Source organism: Acipenser ruthenus, chromosome 33 (genome assembly GCF_902713425.1).
Source record: "Acipenser ruthenus chromosome 33, fAciRut3.2 maternal haplotype, whole genome shotgun sequence".
Classification (NCBI taxonomy): domain Eukaryota; kingdom Metazoa; phylum Chordata; class Actinopteri; order Acipenseriformes; family Acipenseridae; genus Acipenser; species Acipenser ruthenus.
Genome location: NC_081221.1, coordinates 2147216 through 2164576, shown reverse-complemented (window position 1 = coordinate 2164576; position 17361 = coordinate 2147216). Strand labels below are relative to the sequence as shown.

At 39.5% G+C, this 17361-nt stretch overlaps 1 protein-coding gene across 3 annotated transcripts in view; it reads left to right on the top strand.

Moving 5' to 3' along the window:
• The window catches only part of znf385c (zinc finger protein 385C), a 125336-nt gene that overhangs the window by 24053 nt on the left and 83922 nt on the right, over window positions 1-17361 (top strand). For all 3 annotated transcript variants that reach the window (XM_059006609.1, XM_034055290.3, XM_034055289.3), the window contains exon 2: window positions 16431-16694. In XM_059006609.1, the coding sequence (XP_058862592.1) occupies window positions 16431-16694 (264 nt within the window). The remainder of the gene's footprint in view (window positions 1-16430; window positions 16695-17361) is intronic.

Sequence of the window (17361 nt, the reverse complement as noted above, 5' to 3'; positions counted from 1 at the left end):
AGCTCACTGTAGCTCACTTTCTGTTGTTTGTATTCAATCCTATGTATGTCAGAAGAACACATAACTGAACTTGCTTGCTTAATTCTCATACATTTCTTCTGACTGACTAGCCACTCGCAGCTCTGCAAGCTTAATGTCTCATTTGTGGATAATTAGCACACACCCACTTCTCTTAATGTGACCAATTAGTCATTCAGTGGAAATGTTTGTCATTGAAGTTTCTTTTAGTATTTCTATACTCTGAAAATAGTAAATAAATGCCACAGACAGAAGTGTGTCTGTGCTATTATTATTATTATTATTATTATTATTATTATTATTATTATTATTATTATTATTATTATTATTATTATTATATTTTTGTGGCTTAGCATTTTTATCTATCTACAATATAGCTATCTATCTATCTATCTATCTATCTATCTATCTATCTATCTATCTATCTATCATATCTATCTATTTATCCCAAAAGCAATTTCCAATCTGTCTCGCATTAACCTGAAATTCTCACCCACTCAGACAAATTACACACAGTCCTTTCCCTGTTGGCTTATTAAAATATTCAAATGCATTCATCTTTCCAACCTGCGGTTTGCACAAATCCTTCTTCAGAACCATTAGCAAGAATATGGTTTTAATTAGAAATGTAAACGTTATATGAAGTGTCATATTTTCTACAATAATCTAATCTTCCATTTTTAAAACAGAAGATTATCTTCTACTGCGCAATCCGCGTTCATGTGATTGAGCCAGGTTGACAATATTTAACAGTTTCTTGAAACGTTTTGTGTGCAATAGGCTGATGTAGCCCCCAGCCTAACCCCAGTTGTGTGTATGTGAGTGTGTGTGTGTGTGTGTGTGTGTGTGTGGTAGGGTATTGATATTCACACACTGACTCATAAGAGGCAGGTTTGTTCCATGTGATGCACTGGGATTAAACATACTGTTGCCCCCTAGGGGTGAGACAAGGTAAAGGAACATGGGCTTCTGGAGGGTTCTGCGTATTGTACAGCGGTTAAGACACTTGCTTGTATATCGAAAGTTTGTCGCAAACTACTTCTGCCAAAAACCTGCTTAAGAAACTACACGCCAAGGTTATAGCATCACCACATCCATGTTACTACACTAACATAGTCCTTACACACACACACACTCACACCTACTACAGAACTGAAGCTGGAATAAAACCAGTATGGGACAGCTGTTGAATACACTTGCTAGGGTGAAGGATAATACCACCAATTAAACTAATTTCACCAGGGATCTGGAGTAATTATGAGTGCTGTCTGGATTTAAATGGAGATCGGGAAGATAAAGAAAGCCTGTATTAAAATTTACAATAGAGAAATGCAGGGCGACATTTACTTGGAGACTGAGGGAGGAAACTGGAAAGGAATGGAATATAATATGGTAAATAGTGTTCAGTTACTAAATGCTTTTTAACTGGCAAAACAATAGTGGAGACAAACTTGCACTTTTTTTGCATTATCTTGAGAACTGTGATGATAAATGACTGGTATGGGCATTGTCTTTGCAGCGACATCCCAGTTTAGTGGCCCATGATGTTACACTATTAAGTGTATTTTATAGTTGTCCATTTTAACAAGGTACCATCTATTTCCCGAATCAAACCGCCCCCCGTTTGACAAGTGACGATCTTACATAACCTGCTATTGAACTGCAGGGGCCGCTGGGTAAACCGGGTGGACTGAAGTTGACTGACATTTTATCCGAAGACACAGCCTGGCAGCCAGTTCATTCCGACAAGCTATTAGATCTGTATCCCTTCAAGCGCAATTACTGTCAGCTGGAATAAACACAACAAGTATGTCTGGAAGTACTGGAAGTGCTGTTTTTAACCTCGGCTCATCAGTGACTTTTTTTTATTTTTTATCCCTTCTGTATGCTGGGGAGGGGTATTGTGAGCTCCTAGTGCAGTATTATTTTATTATATTATATTAAGAAACCTACTTGGGTTCCAGGAAGCGCTGGGTAAGCTTTTCTCTGAATCTGCTAAATCCCCTGGTTAATGGAAGCTCTGCATGCAAGCGTTTAGTAAAAGTGACCTACCGTGAAACTGCAAAATGTTCAACTCCCAGCGCTCGCTGATATGAGGAGCGTATGTGGCATTTTTTAGTTTCATCTGGGGTTAAGTAACCTTTTATAACAGATCCTGTTGTTTTGAGGTATCTGAAGATACCGTTACAGCTTAGAGGTGCACACAAATGAAATAGCGCAACTAGGGAGGAGAATGATAAACCAGTGATATCACTGATGATAGTTTCATTGTCATTTGTACCATATAGCATTTACCATGGTCTTGCAATGGGACTTTTTATTTTCTTAGTGTTTGATTTTTTAAAGTTAACACGATGCCTGGTACTCTTCCTGTTCTGTAGATCACCCTCACAGCAATTGTCTAACTGCAATCAGACCATATAATCATAAAACTACAAAATGATATCGCTAAAAAAAAAAAAAAGTCTACTGGAAACCATAGTACAGTATTTTCGTGTTAGAGTTTTCCATTTCTGTCAGTTGTTCGTTAAGTATATGGAAAACTACAAAGTGCAATGTAACTTAACAGCATGTTTTAATCAACTTTATGAAGTGTTAATTCTATAGGGCGATGCAAAACTTTTAGCCAGAGCTGTACAGCAGTGGAAGCAGGTTTAAACGTATTTTAAAATTACAGTATCTCTCTGTTAAAAGTATTATCATGTGTGGAGAGTGGATTCATGTATTTACATGGTAACTTGCTGTGCCTTTTTGTCAAGGCAGGTGGCAGTGCTGTTGAAAGAAAGTTCCCACCTGTAGTTCGTGACCACAGTGTTGCACTTTAGCTAGCGCTGAGGTGATGGTTTTGACACCTCTATTACAGGTCTTCCACAGGACTAACAACATTCAATTAACTGTAAGATGATTCCGTTTCACCAAGGTCCTCGCCTCAACAAATGATCTTCATTTCCAGCAGTAGCTCAGCAATGGACCTAGACTAGGCAGCAATGATAAGCACATGAACAGCTATCATTGGTATCTCACTGTATTTTGACAAACCAATGGCATCACAACGTATTAGTACCTGTACCAGGACACTCAGTGGTGTAACTTTGGTTTCAGAAATGGAGGGGACAGTTTCATTCAGATTGGTGTCTAGGTACTGCTGCTATATGAGGGGGACATGACCGCCATGTGAATTATGCCTATGGGGTACTGCTGTTTCGGGATCCTTGTGCAATCTTTGTGATTGTTGGGGTGTCTTCAGGCTAATACACTGGAATTATGATGGTGTCCCATCTTTTCTTGTATTTGGCGGTCAGGTTCTGGGTGTGATATAAATCTGTTTATCTGACTCTAGGGGTATGTCTATCTTGGACCAGGACCATTGTCTCTTTTACTAAATATGGTCCTATGTATTATCAGCCAGGTGTCTCACAGTGTGACTTGAGTGCTTGCTTGACATAACAGTCCACCCAGCTCCTAAACTAGGAGCCGACAGGACCTAACAAGAGCAGAGACATGGCATCTCAGCTGGGTTACCTTGGAGCAGAAATAAAGCTCCTGACCATACCAAACCTTTCTGTCAAGATCAGAGGAAATCCAGCACGTCATGCATTTCTGGACAGAGCGCTACGGTATTTAAAGTTGAGGTTGGGTTCATGCGAGACGAGAGCTTTGAAGCTTGCAAATTGGAGGATAAGTTGATTCAATAACTGCAAAAAATAAAACACATTATTTTGCCAGACGGATCCTCTGCAGCTGAATTTATTATGATCTGTTATAAAACGGCTGAGTAAACTTCAAAGCAGAAATTGTAGGTATTAAGTATTTTTTTGCACACAAATAACATACTTAGAAGTATATATTTAATTTTTGCAGTGAATGTATTGTTCACGTACTGTGCTCTGATAAAGAAAAAGTTATACTGTACTATTGGTACTATATAACATTATAATACACTGCAAGTCAGCAAACCACTACCTGCAGTGGTAATACATTGGATTAGGACACAAATATTGCACATTGGTCATTACTGGTTCACATCATTGTGATGCCATTGGTATGACAAAATAAGAAAAGGTACCATTTTACCAAGGGTGGCCTGACACCAGTGCAGCTGCTCCTGTGCCTCAGTACCATTGCCCCTCAGCACAGTACAGAACCTCTTTGCCATTACACTGTGCCACTGCAGCTGTTTTCAGAGCTCTGTGTGTCATCCTGATACAGTCACCCTGCAGAAACGGAGAATGTGGAAACTCAATGAAGCAAACCATCCAGCAGCGAGAAGGGGCATCCATCACTCTGTGTCAAGGCTGCTTAGACACGGCCCGGGACGTCCTGCCGCTGCTGTTTTGACAACGGTTCCAGCTTGCTAGTTTGGGTTCCCGGCTCACTGGTTCACAAAATGTGCAAGTGTTCCCTTTCCCACTGAGTCGAGGATATTTAAAGAGATGGCCTTCAAGCTCAGGTTCAAAGAGACTGATAGACTGCAGAGACGTCATTAAGAAAAGCTATGGAGCGAGAAAACGAAGGCGTTCTCCTCGGGTGGGGAGCTGGAGGCTGGAGTCTGCGCTGTTTATTCACAGTGCTGGGATTGCACAAGCAGGGTCAACGTGGAATTAAGAATTCCCTGGAAGGGTCACACCATTATGGTGCAAGGGGCTCCGTTACTATCCTGGCATCTTCTAATACAATGTTTGGGGCATTTATCAAAGTTAGTATATACAGTATCATCTCTATTTTCCTAGTATTGGGGGTAGCACAGGCTTCAGTGCACAATCAGGCTTGAGGAGTCTTTTCAGAAGTAATATTAGTAAGCAAAGCAGATAATGATTTGAGCAGAAACAGCAATGAAGGTACAGTATTAAATGCTAGACTGCTGATAAAAAAAAAAAAAAAAAAGCTTGGTGGTCCAATGGTTAAAGAAAAGGGCTTGATACCGGTTCTAATCCCCGCTCAGCCACTGACTCACTGCGTGTGACCCTGAGTCACTTAACCTCCTTGTGCTCCGTGCTTTGGATGAGACATAAAACCGAGGTCCTATTGCAAGTGATTCAGCAGCAGTTGTTGATGCATAGTTCACCCCCTAGTCTCTGTAAGTCGCTGAGTATAAAAGCGTTTGCTAAATGACAAAATAATTATTATTGTAATAATAGCAAATACAAGGTCCAAGGTGTGTTGTTAGCATAGTAAGCTTGTCACCGTTCAGACAGGAAGACTTTGTTATATATTAATTGACATTCTGATTCCTGGATACCCATATATAAGTAATATCAACTTAATCTTTTGCTAGAGTGAAACTGCTCAAGTAGTTGGGGACAGAACCACTGTCAGTTTATACTGTATAAAGTCAGCTACTATTACAGTGATATCAAGGATAAACAAAGGGTAAATTAAGGTTGACCAGAGCAGTAGCTTTTGTTCCCCCACTCTTAGATTAGTACAAAAAACAATTCCTATTTTAAAAAGTAATACAACACAGCAATAACAGTACAAGAACTGGTTGTCTGACAAGCTGGCAGGATTCAAATGTTAAAAGGTGAAATAAATTGCATATTACCATAAATGCAGGTTTTTGCTTTTTTTTTTTGGTTTTGTTTAAATGCACAGCGGGCATGATCTGTTACGAAGCTAGGTAACAGGGTTCGAGATGAGACTGTCACCCTGTCAAACAGTGGCAAACAAAACAAAGCGTTTTTCCTGGCAAATACGAGAGCTGAAACAATTGAAACCACTGTGGACGGGTATTAAAAGGGTACATTCTCAAGTGTGGCAGTGTAGGATGTCACCGATTCCAACAGGCTAGTAACTGCATGTGAGATGAGCTTGGCTGGTGTACTGTAGGTGGGTTTGAATGTAAATGACTGAAGAGTTCTCATAATGAACTCTGTGACTCATTCTTATTGCTTGATCTCAAACAGTTGCCCTTTAAAAGCCTATATAATTAAAAAAAAAAAGACCAGCGCTATAAGTGTTTCCTGTAAAATGTTAACAATATAACAACACATTTGTGGGGTCAATTGATTGATATTAATAGCGTCTGATCTAAAATCAGGCTCTTTCTGTAGCAAGGTTTTAAACAGCTACAGTGTCTTAAGTGTATTTCTGTCTAAATAATATAAAAATGCCAGAAAAGGTTCCTGTATAATGATTTAAATGTATTTGCATCCACATCAATTGACTAGACCCCATGTAAGAAAACATTCTATTAAATTCCTGTTTCCTAAGCAGTAGTAGAACATGTATTGTGTAACCTCCCACGCTGCAAGTATAGCTGTTCAGTCTGGAAACTCATGCGATAGATTATTTTTTAAAGCTCAGACTAGGCAACACTACTACATTATACATATTTTTACGCTGCATTCTTTGGCCTTTGGTCTCGACTTTCGAGGTACCCCTGCCCATATATCAGCTCGCAGATAAGCTGAGAGGTTGACCATAGGGAAGCCATGGGCAGGGGGACAGGATAGCGCCCTCCCTGTTAGAAGAAGCCAAAAAGCAGGTGGAGGCTGGGGAGGAGGAGGCGAACTTTGGCGCACAGCGGGGACATAATGAATTGAGGTAAGATGTAAATCCTTTCCTTGCCGATCATTGGACGTATTGCTTATCGTAAGACAAATAAGATACTAGCTGTTCGACTGATGATTTGTTTTGGTATTGGAAGCACCTAAAATATGCTTGATGTTTATGTGATTTGATCTAAGGTTAAAAGTGAGTTCCCTGCCTGAACCACCACTTTGCTTAATGGGATTGTCTGTTGGCATTCTTGAACGCCTGTTTCTTTCTCATTTCATATACTTCCATACTTCCATAAGTCTAGGTGTTTCTGAGTTTAATAATGTGCGGTGACATTGATTGACTGGAAGTAATGTCCTGGCGTATTATACATTATACAGTAAATCCCAGTGGTACGGCACAGTACAGTGCGCGAAATTCACAAGCCCATTCCCACCAAAGTGTCATTGGCCACGATTGTTTTCTGAAAGAAACCTATTGAAGTTACAGAACACGAATTATACAACTGGGGAATTTAATACAAGGCTCACCAGGATTCTTAAGTTGTTTATTTCTACTTTTTGTTACATAAGAACAAAATGGCGCTAGCGGCACTTTGGAGTAAAAATTGGTTTGTGATTTATTTGATTTATTATTTTCCTCTGGGTCCTTCAAGCAGATCAGGGCTGTTCAGTACAGTGTTCTCAATGCAGTGCAGTATAGATGGACCTGTCAACAGAGATTCAAACACTCAATCACAGCACGGCAGGCTCTAACAGCACCCTAGGGACAGCCTTTGATTCAGAGTACATTAACAAGCATCATGTTGGTTGTTACCAACATGGTAAGCATGGCTTTCAGTGGGAGGGCGTTTTAGATGGTTCGTATAGTAAGCAACAAACTCTTATGACCTGGGGTGGGGTGGGGTGTTATAGGATGTCGGGGGAGGGGGTGAGGGGAGGGGGTTGCAGCCTCTGAAATATTTATTTTACTCCGCCTTAGGGGCTGATCATCAGCATTGCACTTCTAACAAAACCTCCTAAATGTTAACACATCCGGCAACAAAGTGGGGGGTGCTTTTTAATAGGTGAATGGTGGAAACGCAGTTAAATTGAATCACTTGGGGAATTGGATTGCAAGACGAACACTATCCCCAGTCTGGCAGATGTTTGTAATGGAAATTGTCCTACTGTATGTCCATGGGTGTGTTGAATCTACAACATCTCGTCCGAAGTAAATGATTGATTTATAAAAGAAAAACAGCACAGTCTTCATACGGTTAACCTGAACGCTGATATCTAAAAACGCTGTTTAATTTTACACTGCAAACAACCAGATGGAAATTCGAGGAAGCTGATTCGAGGAAGTGGGGCTGTTAAAATTCTGGTGCATAATGTTTTTTTTTTGTTTGTTTTTTTTTATCCAAGTGCTGCTGATGATAGTGCTGAGAAATGGAAAGGCAATGGAGCACATCCAAAAGACAGAAGATAAGAGCAACTGAGGCAGGGAGAGGACAGGCAGTCCGTCTCTCTCTCTCTCTCTCTCTCTCTCTCTCTCTCTCTCTCTCTCTCTCTCTCTCTCTCTCTCTCTCTCTCGCTCTCACTTTCTGTTAGCCTCTGCCTGCGGGGTTCCAGGGGTCATTCCTGCTGTTGACAGGTTTTATGGGGTCACCCCAAGTGCTGTATAAACCTGAGCCTGGGTGAGCATTGGAATGGGAGAAAATCTCCCATTCCAGTGCTTCCAATTCCAGTGAAGCCATCCTGTTGCAGTCTATCAGGGGAGTGTATAGTGAACAGTACAACTGTAATCAGTTTCTCAGAAAGTGCATTCATTTACTATTTAGGAGGGTAAATATCAATTTATATTTGGCTATTCCAGTCCAGCTCTTTAGTCCAGTCTGATTTCAACTGACCTTGTTAAGGGTCAGTCATATTATTTGGAAAAGCCATTGAGGACCAGGTGAGGGTCTACAGTATTTACCCTCTTCAACAAAACCATCAGCAAGTTGTCTGTGCCCTTAGCCAAAGCTCATTCACCAAAACACACATATGCTGAGTGCAAGTTTTACCGCAGTAGTTTTTTTTTTTAATAAAACAATTACGTAACACAACTTTAAATAAATTTAACGAGGTATAAACCTTTCTTGCGAGTCCAAGTTTCGTTTTCCAAATTTTATTTTATACTTTGAATCGGGTGAACCCATTTATCCTTCCATTGTAGATTCCCTTCCTGTGCAGTAAGTGTTAAGATCCTACCTGTCACCATGTAAAAGGAGTTTTAGATGGGATCGCGCATGGACTGAATCTAGTGTGATGGCAGTCTAGCAAAACTAAATAAACTACAGGAAACAACAAGAGCATTGTAAAAAAGTTGTTACGCTAGCAGAGTTAAGAACATAGCCGCCTTCTGTAAAATTACTGCACACTTCTGTAAATCTTTACTTCTGTGAAATTCCTTTTAAAGCACAAACAGAACACTGAACACAAACCCGTGAGAAAACATTCCAGAAAATATAATTGCTGAATGTTTGTTAGCTGGAGAAATCAATCTAGTCGTGCCGAATATGGCAGTATGGCAGTATATATAATAAAACTGTCAGGCTCTCAGAATGTGTCTGGCACATTTATTTCAGCTTGTGCCAAGATACCTTGTACACACAGAGCGCAGGCCCTGTACTGGTGCATTAACGGTATTAAAATCCTAAAAGGAGGAATGAAACGACAGTTTAAATTATCTTAGTTTGACAGCTTTAAGTTAATGGGCGAGATCAGGTTGTGTGATTGAAAATCTACTTTATCTTGTCGTTAAATTCTGATGCACGACAGTGGGCCATCGCTGCATAGTTCTAAGCTTGGAAACACAGAGAAAGCAGTCGCCTCTTTGGTGCTAAATTTAGAAACCCTATCAGAATGAACTTGACTTGTTAAAAAGCTGTTAGGTAGAGAACGGACTCTGGGAAACCGTTGATCTATATACTGCTGCTGTTTAAACCATTAAAATACTTTTTTTTTTTTTTTTTTAATGGCACCAACAATAAGGGAGGCTATTTTAATGATCTAAACAGTGTCGGTCTTATTAGTGCTACCCTAAAATGTTAATGTAAGTAGTAATGTCAAAAAGATGAGCAACTGAGTAATCAAATTAGAAATCTCATTGCAGCACAGTTTGAGTTACTCAAGATTTTGCTCTGAACTTTATTGGTAACTTTTTGCTCCTGGGAATCGGATTTAGCTGACAGTAAAACCTGATAAGAAACGGTATACTATCTTTTTTTTCCAGCCTTGCACATTGTACACATCCCACGGTTGTGCTTAGTGCAGTAAACTAATCTTTACCAATTCAACTTAGACATTAAGTTGAATTGGTAAAGGCATTATCGCTGTCTACAGAAGCAGTCACCATATAGTAATGAAACTTCAAGCGGTCATTATTTGACTATCAGAATCTATATACAGCATATTGATTGGGCCATCTTCACAAAGAATATTGTGATCGCACTAATCATTAAAAAACAGGCAGCCGAATCCAGATACTACTGACGGCATCTCAAGAACTTGTGTAGGAAGTTATATTAATTGGTCACGCCCCTAGCGGCTGTCTCTCAAAGATATTTGCGTCAATACGGTTTTGACTTGAAGCTAATGGGATAAGACTGAGACGATGGCTGAGCTGGATGCTGAAATGTTTATAGCATTTTGTCCTTGTTTTACGATTGGAGCGTTTAACGAATTGACGGCGGTATTTATGAGGGACCCTTCTCGGATCTCTTTGCGGCAGGACTCATGGAATTTAAAAGCTTGTTCCGCAGCTGTAAGTTCAGAGCTGTGCTGTTGATGGAGCTCAGATTTTCTATTTGCAGCTCAGAAGTGTTACTAGTCCCTGGGCTCTGTTCTCTTTGCAATGACAACAAATATTTAGCTGATAAAAGTTAGTTTATGTCAGGACACACTTCTCCCATCCACAGCATTTGAGTAACCTCAGAAACTCATTCAGCAAAAAGAACACACTTGAGCATCTCTTTCACACATTACTTTCCAGGTAACAGTTTACATTAAGTGTCTCTAATTACTGTGTGTTTATATAGCAGTTACACTTAATGTGTAACTCTTTTTGCACGATATATGTAAGTGCACAGTTGTATCAGAAAAGGGTTAGTGTTATGTTTAGAGTTGTTAGGGTTAGGGTTATATCATGCAAACTATGCATAATAACATCATAATTATGTGTAAGTACACATGCATTTACTAAGCAACTGTTATGTACACAGTAATTAGAGATACATAAACCAGAGCATTTAAGCCACTGTGTGACAACAGTGGCTCCAGTTGCATTTCAGTGTCAACATCATGTCAGTATTTTGGAATAGGGTTGATGAATATACAGTTTGAGTAAGATATACTGTGAGGTAATTTGAAGTGTTATGTACCTTTTCCTTCCCAAAGGAAAAGAGTTTTATTTTTTTTCTTTCTTTTTCTAAGTGAAAAATGGCACACAGATTCAGAATTACTCTCAAACTAGGGTTAGAGTGGAGAGCAATCCTTACTGATGTCACACATAAACACAGGGTGACTTTACAATGTAACTAGTGTTAAGGCCAGTGTTTTTGGTCAATCTACTGAATCATGTAAATTAGGAGTTTGTTTGTTACTCTAAAGCAAAATGGATAATTAGGTACAAAATGCCAGCGCAATGTAGGAATATCAGGAAATCAAGAACAAATTGTTCAGGTGAAACAAAACCTAAAAATTGTAGATAATTGGAAGTATTTTGAAAGTCATACTGGCCAAAAAAACCCAGGGCGTTCAAATTCCTGCCAACCGGGAAAATTTACAACTTCCAAAAAACTGATTAATGCAACTTGAATTAACGGAGCATAATAAATTATGTGGAACGATAGTTACTTAGCTAAAGAGGCATCAGAGAGTTCTTGGGTAAACAGGGCTTGAGCCAGGGGGAGAATGAGAGATATAGGCAGGCAGGCTTACTGAGGAGTCACCAAGTTTATTTCGAGTGGAAGACAAACTATTTCTGGCTGCTTGGTTTAAAGGTTGGTGTGAAGGTTATCATTGCGTTTACAAACAGCAGAGTCTTCTGGACTTTTCAAATGGGACTTGCCATTCTCCTAGAGGAATCCGGATTTAATTTCAGAAGGGATTTAAAAAAATGTCTTTACTGCGGGCAAGAGTGGGCCTCTAAGGCAGCGCTTAGACCAGGCGTCCACTGGGTGGGTGGGGCTGGGGGGGGATCAGGTTACACATGTAAAAGCCTATTTTGAGCCGGTGGAAGGGAGCCATGGCCCATCAATTGTAAAAAAAAAAAAAAAATGTTACGAGAATCTGAAAGGCAGGTCAAGGGTCCTTTCAGCAGAGGTTCAAGCTGTGATGGATGGGGTCCCCATGACCACAAAGAAAAGGGTAGGTGACGCTGGCCTGCAAAACCCTCCATAGCACCCATGCCTCTGCTGGCCCGTGCTGACACCGCGGGTTCCTATAATAATGGGTTATTTATGACCAGGCTGCTCTCGATCTTGTTCCGTAGTGCAATGATAAAGCCCCAGCTTTGCCTGGATAACCATACTTGATGTTAATTGGGTTTACTTCCAGGTGATCCAAGGATTTGAAGATGTCTGTCGGTCTGGTCTGCCATTCTCTCTAGGTTCTCCGTTTCTCAAATAAAGAACTTACGTATTGGGCCAAATAGATGATGTTTGATTTCACCACCTCGCTCAACTTGTTGTTTCTAGTACAGTAAATTTATTTTTTGACGCATCTCTAAAGCTACTGTATAGCACCAAAAGGATTTTTTTCTTGCTCCTCTTCAGGGGTTAATGTGCAAACATAAAGGTACCGGATCTTATTGTTGGTGTCGGTAGCTGCATGCAGTCCTTTGCCTAGCCGTGTTTTAACATAATCTTCAGCTTTGAACAATACCAGCGTCGGGTTGACACATCTCAAGAACTGGAGCGTTTGTTAAGAGTGCTTTTTTTTTTTTTTTACCATTTTGCCGTGGTGGTTATAAGCAGACTAGTAATTTTCTTGCTCATAGATGTCGCATTTTAAAATATATAATTACAGGGTACGTTTGTCATTCAGCTTGTGAATGACAAATGTGTTTGCAACACATTTTTATTATTATTATTATTATTATTTATTTTTTATTTTATTTGGCTAATCATTCTCGCCTGTCAGACATAAAGGCACCAGATCTGATCCGGCACAAATGAACCAATGCTCCTCTTATTACATCTCTGCTGGACAGAACATCCCTTTCAAAAGGAACATTTAACTGCAGCCTAAAACAGACGGCTAAGGAGATCAGGAGACCACTTCGTTAATGAATGAACAGATTACACATTAAGTCATCTGTATAAAAAAAAGGACACCTGTTTTTGAAATCCCATTACAGCCTAATCCCTGGTCTATATTCCCTCATCTGAGGCAACTGATAACGATTGCTTCAGAGAGCCCCTGGATTAATCTAGTGTTCCTTTCGTCATTGTGAAGAGCATTCTCGCAGGCCTGTGGTTTAAAAGCATTGATGAGAGATTTCTGAAACTGATCATCTTCCAGGATGCTCTTGTAAAGGAGCCACAACACACGTACAGATATTTCAAGTAACATAGTCGTTGCATTTATACAATGGTGTTATAAATTGTGTTTATATTTTGTACAGTACCATAAGCGGAGCCTAGCATTACCAGCGATGGCAAACCCAATGGATTTGGAACAAATATTTCACAGTGTTCCTGGTGTGGTAGCCCACTGTCATTGGCTGTACAATATAATAGGACTGCAAATGATTTCCAGTTTTTGTTCATACCGATGGAATACCACTGCTAAAATTCTTTGTCCTAAATAAAAACACTTTTTTTTTTTTAAATGTTTAATTTGTCCGGCTAAAATGACCTCTTGCTTAAACAGACATTACAAACTGGGGAGAAAAATCAAGGGGTAAAATTAATCATCGGAAATATCCGACTGCAACCCTTCCTCAATGCAGCTGCTGTTGGCTTCTAGCTTGTCTTTCACAGCGTCAGGTATGTGTTTATTTCTATTTTTCGCAAACCGAAAATCACTGCAAACCTAATAGCTGGAATTAAACCCCAAATTGACCTAGCTTCCCCATTGCAATCCGTGCAACTGCACTCAAGATGTCATTGAGAGAGCCTCTGTCTTGTTCTCTGCACATTAACAGGAAGTCATGCATTTTACTAGCCATTACATCCCCCGATCAATACTGCTAAGATTATTGGCATTAGAGCTGTAAAATACCTACCTATTGAACTACATACTTATGCTGTATGATATCCTGACAAAGCAAAAGCGAAATACGGTATACTACCTCAAGTAAGGGAGATACCATATAAGCCCATTAATTCAGTACATGTTCATTTGCTTTATTGTTACTTAAACTGTTCATTTTCTGAATGTTAATTTTATTTTTGCATTGCTGGAGTTCATCGTTTTGGGCACGGTAGTTTACTTATTATTATTATTATTATTATTATTATTATTATTATTATTTATTTCTTAGCAGACGCCCTTATCCAGGGCGACTTACAATCGTAAGCAAATACATTTCAAGTGTTACAATACAAGTAATACAATAAGAGCAAGAAATACAATAACTTTTGTTCAAGCAAAGTACAAGTGTGACAAACCACAATTCAATAATACAGCAGATAATAGTGATAGTTACATCAGGATATGATTAAATACAAAGTACTACAGGTTAAACACTTGGCAGATTACAGTATTCTGAAGTACAGGATTAAATGCAGTAAAATAGGGGGCAGATAAGAGCAAAATAAAGCACAGTTTATCGTGCTTATGTAGTTAATCTTTGTGTTTTTTATTATAAAAACTACCTAAACTACTGTTCATAACATGGGTTGAAAACAGTAGTTTTTTATTGCGACATAAAGAATGATACAAAAAAAAGTTTTACCCCAGCTAGTTTCAAATCTGTTTTCGAACTCCTGTCTCTGATAACGCGGTTTGATGCCTTGCACAAGAAAACAACTCTAAAAAGAATAAATAACAACATGAAAACCCTGTGAGAATGTACTGATTCAGCCATCAATACATAACGACGAAGGACAACTGGTCATTTTTCTTGTGAGCTGTCACCTTTGGTGGTGCTATCAGATTTCTATGATGTCTCTATTATTGATTAAATGAACTTGATGTATTGCTGTAAACCTCACTCAGGGCATTTATTAATACTCATTTGTCTGTACTATAATAAACAGACCCATACCCTAGATGGCATAACATGAGCTATGTATGAGGACAGATTAAAATAATTAAATCTCTTCAGCCCAGAAACAAAGGAAAGAGGAGACTTGTTTGATTGCAGTTTTTAAAATCATAAATGGTACAGATAAAGTTAACCCAAGACACTGCTTCAAATTTACACAGAGAGAACAAGAGGGCATAAATGGAAGCTGAGTAAAACACACAGTTATAAACACATGGGATGTAGGATGTAAAACACTGGGAACATTTTTAAAAAGACTAGATTCTGTGCTTTCAGTAGGGGAGAATGGTGTGCTAACAAGGGATGAGCCTTGATGGGCCAGATGGCTGTTCCCAAAATGATTATGGTATTACATAAGTGGGAGGGTTTTAGAGGAAGAACCTCACTGCCTCAGATTTGCAGTGTCAGCTCAAGGTCATTGGTCCCTGAGTGACTCTCCTAGTAAAGGCACGAGCATGTAAACATATCTTATAATGGAAAGCTGTGAAAAGTTTTGGCTGCAGTCCTGGTGTTTAGACCTAGATGGCGCCATTGTGTTTTCTAATCAGCATCTGAGTCGTTCTATTCTAGATGATGATGCTTCTCAGTAAACTGCTTGTGACATGCCTTCAATCTAATTCTAATCTTCTGAGAAACAGCACAGAGACTAGTCTGCATCACCCCTTTGTGTGGTGTAACAAACTGGACACTCTGGCCTCAGTTTCGGTCAAATCGCATGGCCCTATGCAAAATATTTGCTTATTTTGAGTCCGGGGCTAGATAGCAGTTTCTCAGAATCCCTTAGCCTCTCTTGCACATCATTTTGATGGGCTACATCAAAATGATGTAGCCCACATTTGAAAAACACACTTTGGTATCAGTTCAGTGCAGCTCTCCATAGTAAAGCCTTCCTTGCACTTTAACAGAAAGAAGAATACCTTTGTTTGTTATCCCAAATGCAGTTTTAGATGTAATCATGCATCCCCCCGCATCAGGAAATCTTAAAAACAGCTGTTGTTTTTTATTCCCAAATGATGTTTTTGATATACCGATATTCCATTTATGTAACTTTGTGTAAAGCTTCTTATTTTGCGTGTAAGACTGTGCTCATTTTTTTAATGCAGAATTCATAAACATTTCCCCACATAAAATCATTTACTTTTTAAACCGATGAGCGTATCATGAGTTGAGAAAGAGTTGTTCCGTGCTTGAGGCCTTAAACAGGTGAAACACTGACACCTTGAGGCAACTTGTATGAACTGCATCTCCAGGCAACAGGTTGGCAATTAAAGGACAGATCACAAGTGAAACGGTATGCACTGATTGAGCATGTCTGTCTCCATGGTGAACATCATAGCTGCCTTGAACTTTCAGATTGCATTTGGTTATAATCCCATAAACTGTTGCATTTATACACATTTGTAATCTATAGATCTGTGTAGTCTGGGATTAGAGGTCTCTGCATATGTGTGTGCAGTGCACTTGTATCTTGGAAAATTTGTTTCCAATGTTAATGTAATTGCCATTGAGTTGTACTCTGTTGTAAAGGTGAGGGAAGGACAGCTTTTCTTGTTTTGAAATCAACCCATTAAAGAATGGATTTGTTTAATACCTGCTGATAAATACTTCTTAAAGGCAGCACTGGAAACTAAGAACAGAACCCTTTTATTTCTGTATTCGTTCTTGTTTTTTTAAAGGAATGAAGCGGCCCTTGAGCCCCGCGCACCTGGTGGAGAATGGCCTGTCGGGGGCCTCCTCAGACCTGGGGAACTTCTCTGAGCCACACCCCGCCTCTTCGGAGCAGCGGGCAAAGAGGGAGAAGAAGCATCAGACCTACACCCTCTGTGAGGTGTGCAACATCCAGCTGAACTCCCTGACCCAGGCCCAGATCCACTACAACGGCAAGTCCCACCAGAAACGACTCAAGCAGATCAACAAGGGCAAGCCAGCCAGCAGCCAAGGTAAGACACTTCAATCAAACTTCAAAAACCACACTGGTGCATTGCAATACTACCCAAAAAAAGCATAGCTCAGTAATCAGTAATCAGTAGTGAAACAGACCTGAAACCAAATTTTGATGACAGACAAGAAACGCAGTACAGTACAGTACAGTGCAGTAGAAGGTGTGTTTTATTTCAGACATCATTTATGCCTTGGTTGTCCTTTGCCGTTGACGTAGTCATTTATAAATCCTGTTATAAGAACGAATACGAACATGATCATTTTTGCCACAGAATGCATTTCAACTTTTATATTGAAATATTTGTCCCAGCGCTAAATTAAATGGTCCTAGAATTTTTTTTTTTATCAATATTGGTCCTATGCACTCCTCTCTTTTCAGTTACTTTAAAATCCAACTTCACTATAACCCTGTTCTTTGGTGCCTAATACACTGCAGACATAAAGTTAAAGTGATTATTAATGAGCAATCGGCGAGCGAGGGAATAGTTGCCTTTTATCAGTATGGTTTTGCAGCACTCTGTCACTAGCACTTTAATTAAAGAGTGTAAATGGTTACGGACATACTATTCATAAACACTTGAGCTGTGGATTGCACCGGATTAGCAACATCCAGCATGGGTGTTAATGGAAATGGCTGTGAATTCAGTGATTCATTGAGTGACTCAT